The 9675-nt window shown below is 36.3% G+C and overlaps 1 protein-coding gene across 10 annotated transcripts in view; it reads right to left on the bottom strand.

Annotated features, from left to right (window-relative positions):
* The window catches only part of LOC136830235 (atrial natriuretic peptide-converting enzyme), an 848233-nt gene extending 842515 nt beyond the window's left edge, over positions 1-5718 (bottom strand). For 6 of the 10 annotated variants that reach the window (XM_067089544.1, XM_067089546.1, XM_067089545.1 and 3 more), the window contains exons 1-2: positions 5622-5680; positions 4594-4774 (exon numbers count right to left, since the gene is read on the bottom strand). In XM_067089544.1, coding sequence (XP_066945645.1) covers positions 4594-4638 — 45 coding nt within the window. In that variant the 5' untranslated portion in view covers positions 4639-4774; positions 5622-5680. Of the gene's footprint in view, positions 1-4593; positions 5206-5621 lie in introns of those variants that run through there. The other 4 variants (XM_067089549.1, XM_067089548.1, XM_067089547.1 and 1 more) reach the window with 4 other exon arrangements.
* Between the last annotated feature and the right edge of the window lie 3957 nt (positions 5719-9675).

The raw sequence follows: 9675 nt of genomic DNA, 5'->3' as shown, positions 1-9675 counted from the left end.
ATAACATGGAAACGCAAATGCCAAAAGCAGGAAAGAAAGCGAAACCAATGGAAACAGCAGATTAAGATAAAAGAGACCGAAGATAAAAGAAAACACATTCAGTGGGGAGGGAAATATTCTGGGGTAACAAAGGATTTGTTTTGGCAAAATACAATCACTTTGCACTCCACTGAAGTTAGAGTTAAGTTGTTCAGACCCAGGGGTAACTTGTTCCAGGACCAACTTGATCAGGGGATATTACAGGGCTCAGTTCAAGAATGGAGAATGGTATTTACAAGGAAAAAGAGAGAAATACATTTATTTGCTGAATAAAAAAAAATATTTGTTGCGAAAACTAATGAATCAGACTCAAAAAACTATATAATGGCAAAACTCTTTTCCTTTATATAGAGAGAACGAGGGTGACTTTGGCGAAAAACTAGTAGACATGAGAAATCTATTCCCAAAAGTAAGGTAACAGCAGAGAAAAATATTTTTGCACATTGCATTGTTAATTGCAAAAAAATATTTATCTTCTGGAAATTACTCGCAGATTGGCTTATATATAAAGAACGAGAGTGGCTTTGGTGAAAAATTGGCAGATATGGGAAATTTATTGACAAAAGTATAAGATGACAGCAGGGAATAATATTGCATTTTCAATTGCAAAAAAAACACTTTTTTAATTATTTCTCTTACGGAAAATTGTTCGCAAATCCGCTTTTGAGAAACATACCTTGTATATCTTTTATTCAATTGCAAAAAATCGGTTTATTGATAAAGTTCTAAAATTTGGAAGACCTGTCTAAGGAAAAAGTCTAATTCTTTTTATTCTTCCAAGCTTTGGATGTTGTTCCCTTGTATGATCTTCAGGCATGCAAAACCTATCGTTTCAGTACAACCCTTTCCCAAAAAAGTCATTTCAGATGAAAAGGAGTCAACAGACATTACAAATATATCCTTGTAACAAAATACCTTTATCCAAGAGGAAGATGACTATAGATAAAAACACGCAGACATATAAGAGAAATAAATCTTATCAGCAAAGGGCTCCCCCAAAAATTAAGGTGACTGCGAAGAAAAATATGCAAACATCCATGAGAAATATATATTTTCAGAAAAATGCCTTTCCCCAAAAGGAAGGTGAATTCGGAAAAAAAAGCAAGCAGACATGACAAGCAAATCTTTTCAATAAATTTATTACACTGAAGGAAGGGGTTTTCAGAAATAAATAAGCGAGCAGACATGAGAAATCTATCCTTTTGCGAAATACCTTTCCGAAAGGAAAAGTGACTGCAGAGGAAAATAAGTAAATGGACGTGAGAAATATACCTTTTTAAATGAATTTCCCAAGAGGAAGGTGACTTCCGAGAAAAATAAGGAAACTGACTAGAGAAATATACCCTTTCAACAAGTTTCTTGCACAGAAGGAAGGTGGTTTCAGAGGGAAAAAGATTATATATGTCCAGTTACAATCCTTTCAGATAAAAAAAAACCAGCAAACTGTTAAGAGAAATATATGTTTATCAGCAAAACGCCTTTAAAAGAAGGTGGACCTCGGATAAAAATAAACCAATAGTCGCTGCCCTTTCATCCTCTACATTTCTGCAGAGGTCGAGCGTCATTTCTTTATCTTACGCATTTTTTCATGTCTGGATCGTGTATGTGCTCGACGCTGACACCAGTTTTGTTCTTCCCATTGAAATTCACATTCAAGGAAAACTCTAGGACGAAGCTCTGGTGCAAAGATCTAAAATTCTTACACGTCATACGCCTATGGACATATATATATATATATATATATATATATATATATATATATATATATATATATATATATATATATATATATATATATATGTGTGTGTGTGTGTGTGTGTGTGTGTGTGTGTGTGTACATATGTATATAATGTATATATTATTTATATATATATATATATATATATATATATATATATATATATATATATATATATATATATATATATATATATATATATATATATATATATATATATAGAGAGAGAGAGAGAGAGAGAGAGAGAGAGAGAGAGAGAGAGAGAGAGAGAGAGAGAGAACTCACTTAGAGTGATCGTTAAAGTTTGAACATGTTTGTTGCAGAAGAGTCAATGAATGAACAGGGTGTCGACCACGCCACGAGCTTGTTAAAATCTAAACACACAAGTAAACCCCACAACCAGAGACAGCATATTTAGAAGTTGAGTGAGGTTGCGAAAATTAGCGGAAACCGAAACCCAGCGTTCCAAATAGAAAAGGTATACTTGAGGTAGGGAAAGGATGAATGAGTGCGTAAAATGAAACCCAATAATCCCAAGTCACTGGACTGGGAAGTTGCAAGGAACTGAGATACAGAGTGAATAAGTTGCAAGAAACTGAGACACAGAGTGAATAAATTGCATGAAACTGAAATACAGAGTGAATAAGTGTATGGTCAGAGGCAAAGACATTGCAGGATGAACGAGGTTTGTGAATGTGTCTATGCGTTCAGGTTTCATATGAATTTATTCATTTCAGTTGTCCGAATATACATAAATCTTTCTCCGATGAACAGATTTTCGTAAACCTTCACACACTAGTCGCTGAAGTCACTGGCAAAAATATGTAAATAAGTGTTATACGCACGTAATGTCTAACACAATTAGCTGCAAAAACCGAAGTATAAATAAGGATTTTTATATTATGATGCAAAAATGTGCAGAGTTACTGGATAGCTAAGGTAAATAAAAATAAAAATCCTAAGTGCAGAGGACACGTGTGTCCCACGAATCAGTCATCTTCATTAAAGAACTGTAGCCGTTTTAATAAAATTACAAACTCTGCTAAATTCAGAAATGGAAAGAACCGGTAGATATATTACTCTCAGAGATATATCAATTAGTTTCAATGCAAAACTTGGCTGATATGTGAGAGGTACCATGAAGAGATTAAATAAAAGACACGATAGGTAAAGTCATAACATGTACTTACTTATATACATACATACATACATACATATAAATACATACATGCATGTGCATACGTATGCGTTAGCATGAGATTGTTGTTTATATTGTTATGTGAAACAGTATGATATAACTGCAAACGAATAGGAAAGAAAAAAAACACCTAGTATTGCTAAGAGAGAGCTTTGAGCCTAAGCCACCAGATCTCGGCGCATTTATTGTACTGCCTGTGTGTATATATATATATACATATATATATATATATATATATATATATATATATATATATATATATATATATATATATATATATATATATGTGTGTGTGTGTGTGTGTGTGTGTGTGTGTGTGTGTGCAAAGACAACCAAAATAAGAAAACCATTGCAAATCACGTAAAATGCTAACTGTAAAATTCTAATATAGTCATATTCGTTTCTAATTAATTCCATTTCACTTAATGGTTGGTCTTTGTATAACCTGATTAAAGCCGATAAAGAGAACAGTGAATTGCAAAGCAGTCCAACGATTCGAATACGACTGCTTGTGAATCGCCAAAAAACCCAGAGGACCAACAAAATCTCGGATACATCTATTCTCGAAAAGGAAGTAATGTTTGCCATTCGACTTCTTGTCCTTCCATAAGGCGACCACAAATTATAAAAACGTCTCTTCGTTTATTTGCTAGTTTCAAACGATTGTTGAATGAAAATTTAACGAAACAATAAGAATGAAACGATTTATGAGTGAATTAGAGACATGCTTATGCGTTCAGACATTGCGCTAAGGGTCTCCTTTGGAGCTAAATACTGTATATTTCAGATCTTAACATTACATCAGTGTACTGTGTTACTAAAATTATAATGAACTGCACAATGTTTACTGCGCACTTTGATGAGAAAATTAATGACCACCCAACTATTGCGTAAGGACCGAGATCTTTGACTGAATGCATAGCGTGAAGAACTTTGAATAAGAGTTTTCCTAAGTCTTCAGAACGAGCAATGAATAAACTTAGAGAGAGAGAGAGAGAGAGAGAGAGAGAGAGAGAGAGAGAGAGAGAGAGACTTCATCTTGGCTAGCTTAACCATGCTAATGAGAGTTAAACATAGAGCTTCCGGGGGACTCAAGAAAGGACTAACGTTTTAGCCCTTGACACAAATAAGTCTTTAAACACTTTTTTTCAAGTTCCTGACATAAACAACCATTTCAGGGAAACACTCTCCTAAGCACTTTTCAAGCTAACGCAAATAACCGCCTCGGAAACACTCACCTCAACGCATTTTCAGCTAACCCTAAGAAGCGTTTTGGGACACTCTTTTAACCCCATTTTTTAACCAGCACAAACAAGCGTTACGCAAACACTCATATAAATACATTTAGTCCAGGGAACAAACAGGCGATTCGGGATGACAGGACCATGCAAGAACCTCCAAGGAATGAAAAGGGAATTTTCGATTCTCAATGCAACTTAGAATGACAGAAATTAAATTTGAAAAAAAGGGGCTAACTTCTTAATTCTCGACGAAATCAAGGGCTTCTGGAAACACCCACATCAACACCTTTTTCAAGCTCTTGACGCAAACTCTTCGGGAAACGCCCACCTAAACATCCATCTAGCTGCCAAAAACGAGGACTCGTGGAAACACTCACCTGAACACTCTTTCCGTCGGCGAATTCATCCTCTCTCCTGGTCATAATGGCTGGTGGTGGTGTCGCGGCTGCTGTGGCCTCGAGCTTCTCAAACGTTTGATAATGATAGATATTCGGGACGAGTTTGTAATTCACACGGGACAGCGCCGAGTACGACGGCGACTCTGCGGCTGCCAGTTCACTGTTTATCCAGATAAAGCAGAAAAAAAGAAGAAGAAACCGGTTGGATTAGATAAGGGTAGAAGGAGGGGAAAAGGGCACTTGAGGTGAAAGGTCAAAAGGGTCAAAAAAGTGGGCCGTGTAAAAAAAAAAAAACGATCAGTAAAGGGGAGCTAGTTCGATGTCACACACACACACAATTCAGAAGGGGAATAATTATTTTCCTTTTTTTCTTATCTTTCTTCCACGCTAGAAGTCACAGTCGTCAAAGCAAAACAGGTCGAGAGCGGCCAAGCACGAAACTATCCAGAAACGTAGGTTTGAGAGGAAAAGCGACGAGTGTGACAATTAAAGGTCACTTTTTCCTTATCGTATTTTCTCTTTTAATGTCCATTCACTCACTTGCGAGTCAAGGAGACTCCTGTGCGTAAAACAAACTTCCGAAAAAAAAAATCTTCCTGCTACATGCACTCGCTTAATAATGTTTTAACACTCAAGAATCACAGTCATAAATATCCGATCGAGACTCCAGTAAAAGAAAGAAACGGGATCGAGCGATTGCTTCTTTATAGCAGACTTATATTAGATCTCAACGCACTGCTCTCCTCTCTATCTCTCTCACACTCTCCTTTCTCTCACTTTCCGTTTTCCATCTTTTGGAAGAAACGTCGCTCTAATACTTCGGTTTGATCACACGAACACCAAGTTTCTTTCTCTCTCCAGATCCTGTTCCGAACACACCGACCAGCGAGACTGGCACAACGAGAAAAAGCGTCAAATACAAAAGAAGAAGAAGAAGAAGCGGGAAATAGGACTAAGAATCGGGAGGTAGTTGCAGCGGAATGGGTCTATTGGTCCGAGAGTCTCACGGTCTGGAACAGGTATCGGAGCTTCCAGAGGTTGGCGCGCACTGTGCCGCCACCCAGACTCTACTAGTCGTTCAAGCGCCCGCCCGCCCGAACGAACGATCCGCCCGCGTCACGGCTCTTCAACATCACCCACCGACGCCGCCGTCCAACATCATGAAGCATCATCGCCTTCCATGAGACGGCCCCCATGCTTGACACCATAGGAAGAAGGACTTCTTCATGGAAAATCCTATTCCAGAAAAAGTCTCCCTGCTGGAACTTTTTAACTAATGGCATCAAGGAACTTCGTGCGAGATGATATTAACCACACGGCCCAGGGAATGTGACATCAAGCTATGTGGTCTGGAGCAAAAATGTTATACTTGTATTATGCATTTTTTTTACTAAAAAAAAAACTATATAGACAATAAGGGGAAAATTTTGGCAAAAAAAAAAAAAAACGCATTCGCAACCGCACTTCTCCCTAACCATTGAATCAATGATGAAACCCTAACATAAAAACTTCCACAACTTCACATCTCCTGAGAGGCATCATTAGCAGTATGTCAGCAGCCCTTTAACTGGGTCATTCACGCTCTATCTTGAGGCAATTTTGCGCTTCCTGTATACAGCAGACCTTTTGTTCTAACACTTTTAACAGTATTTTACTTATTTCCAAAACACAAACATATATAGGGTATTTGTACATTTGAATACGTAAGCACAGGCCTATATTTCGAAAGTTCTTGTGTACATACTAAATGTATATGTTAATTTTTTATTGACATACAACTGCACACATATAAGCGCATGCTTATGCTCGTATATGTTATTCCAGGATTAGAAAAAATTATATTTACTAACCGATGAATAAATACGTGTTATTTACACACTCACGAATCTCTCTCTCTCTCTCTCTCTCTCTCTCTTTCTCTATGTATATATATATATATATATATATATATATATATATATATATATATATATATATATATGTGTGTGTGTGTGTGTGTATATATGTGTGTGTGTGTGTAAAACAAATACTAAGGAACCAATTCCCTCAGCATTAAATTAACTTGACCTTCGGAATAACTTACACCTAAAGGGAATTCACACGATAATTGCATTTATTTTGGCCTGAATTCCAGCCTATGCCTTTTAGTTTTGATACAGAAATAACAGTGACTTATCCATCTGGCAATCCAGAGTGATATCAGCTGATTTCAACTCTTGATGTACATATTTCTGTTGAATGAAGACTCTGCACTTAGAATTAAAATCAACCAATCTCTACAACGACAGTCGAATGCTAATTTGTAACGCGTGGCTATTTATGATGGTTTGGCAGTTAACCACATGTAACTTGTTTATACTGTCAAATTTTGACGCTCAAATACTCCTTAATAACGACCTGACTTTACTTTTGAAACATGTTACACCACTGGGGCACTAAATGTAATAAGTGCATCTACCCTCGCCAGGATTCGAACCTATGCTGTTTGAGTTTGATACTGAGATAATAGTGACTTATTCATTCGCCCATCAAACTATGTGTGAATTAGGAACAAAAGTTACAGTTAACCACAAATTACAATCTTAGCGCTCACATGTCACAGTCGGAGTTGGTTTTGACTGTAAGAACAGCGCCTGAATTCGACAGGAACATGAACCGCAGAGTTGAAATCTTCATGCCAGAATCGGATAATCCATTTCTGACGATGCAAGCCTGCGGCTGGTTACAGAGAAATTCAAGGCAGAAATCAACAAACATATCTAGATAATTCAGTCAGTGAAATATGAAAACAGCGCTGACCGCTGCGTTATTTTTCCATATACCCACCCCTTAACAGAAACGGCATAATTTTGAAAACTATATAAATGATAGAGAAAAAGCAATTGTGCTTGACTTCTCTAATAATTATCACAGCTTATCTCGTAAAACAATAAATGCACCAAAAACTGATGAAAAACTTCGCCAGAAAACAACCTGTTGTATACCTGTCAAGAACACCAAAAGCGTGTGCCTGACAAAAGCTGCCTGAAAGCAGGCAAGCATCTGAGAATACACAGATGCGCAAGAGTGGTGCACATGTGTAGAGCGAGTTAACATGTGAGGATGAGATTCCATTAACTCTGCTGTTTTTACATCTGCATGCCATGGGAGAATCATTCAAAAACCGTCGATCACTGAGATGAGAAAACCTAAATTTTTATCGCGATACTTTTTTCTTTTTTTTTCACTCAATCCCATTTCTATTCAAGTGAAATGGCCCCCTTCCTGTAATCGAATCTTAAGGCTCTATAGGCTTAGATTTGTCTAAATTCTTCACGTGAATTATTAGTATTATTAATCAGTACGTACACGTATTCAAATGGGGCAAACCAAATAAAATAAATCATAGACGAACAGGAGAATAGAATAATATAGACAGAGTTGAGAAAAAAAATATATGCAGATGAAACAAATCTGTTACCCACCACGATTAAAATACTGTTTACATAACCACATAGTGTACGTCCAACTGTTTTGGGCACAAACACACATACACGGTTGTAAACATAACCTTTTCCAACTTTATTGGTGAAGGACACAATCAGAATGAATTGTTTTCCCTTCGTCAAAATACAAGAGATAAGAAAAACGAAGATGCAGGAATCGTCCGTCTGCATAACATTTCTCGTTCTCCATAGGCAGTACCTAATGACCTGGTCAAAGTGATCACTAAAATCATGTTTTGTATTTGTGGCCAAGGTACCACCTTTGAGAACTAGTAATTTAATAAAGACTAAATAGGTTGTCGCATCAAAAGAAATGGAAAACTTTCGAACATTATTTTGCACATGTATTGTACTGTATAATGATACCTACACACACACAACACACGTACATACATACATACAGTATATACATATATATATATATATATATATATATATATATATATATATATATATATATATATATATGTATACATGTATACATATAGTGAGAGAGACAAGTACACTAGCCAATCATCTCGGGAAAATCTTCATATTAGGTCTGAAATCAACGATGCACAAGATTTTGACGACCGTGTAAAAGTTACCACAAGACCCATAAATCAGTTATTACGGACGAGTGATCCAGGTTAACTTTGAAAACAGAGAGAGTGAACCTAATTCAACAAATGCTACTCAATGGTCAGCGAATGAATTAAATCATTTCTGGAGATAAATAGTCTGGCAAATTAGCGCGTATACATAGTACAAACGAGAAACTCAACTGGAGGCAGTTGGGTGTTGGGCATATATACATACATTATTATATATGTATGTATATTTATAAAAAGTACATATAATATATATATGCATATATATACATATATGAATATATATGCATATATATACATATATGAATATATATATATATATATATATATATATATATATATATATATATATATATATATATATATATATACTGAGTGCAACACGAGTTTGTGCAAATATTTCAAGAAATCAAAGGAAAAATAATTCTGAGCAGAAATGTTCTATAAAGATACGGGTTTTAATGCTTCGTTTGTCAGTGAGGGGAATTTTAAAATAACTGTTCATCATTAACATGCTCTCCGGCAAGGGGATTTGTTAACGGGAGGTCGGAGTAGCCTGGGATCTGGGGTGGGGTGGGGGGATGGTAAAGTGAATGAGGTAAGTGGATTGCCCTTCTTGTAATCATGAGCCCTTTTCTTGCAAGTACTCCAATTTTAATGATTAGTTTACAGCAGGACCGTATCAAGTAAGTAGTAAAAATGTTGCTCTGCAGTATTATTTGTGATCATTGAATTCTAGCACACTCTGTCTGTCCTGCCGCCCCGTCATGGAATTGTTGACTCAGGATTAATGACTAGGCCCTATACCTATGACTGGTGTCTGATGAATAACTTCTGATGGAGAGGGAGAGCTTTTAAATAATGCATTTTAAATCTTTGCTAAGTATCTAATAAATAAGCAATACCTATGATGGAGGGGAAATTCAAGTAGGCTTGCTTTTCTTTTCTTTTCTTTTTATCAGTCTCCGATGAATACCATTTGTTCA

This window comes from Macrobrachium rosenbergii, chromosome 46 (genome assembly GCF_040412425.1).
Source record: "Macrobrachium rosenbergii isolate ZJJX-2024 chromosome 46, ASM4041242v1, whole genome shotgun sequence".
Taxonomy (NCBI): domain Eukaryota; kingdom Metazoa; phylum Arthropoda; class Malacostraca; order Decapoda; family Palaemonidae; genus Macrobrachium; species Macrobrachium rosenbergii.
This window is presented reverse-complemented; position numbering and strand designations above follow the sequence as displayed.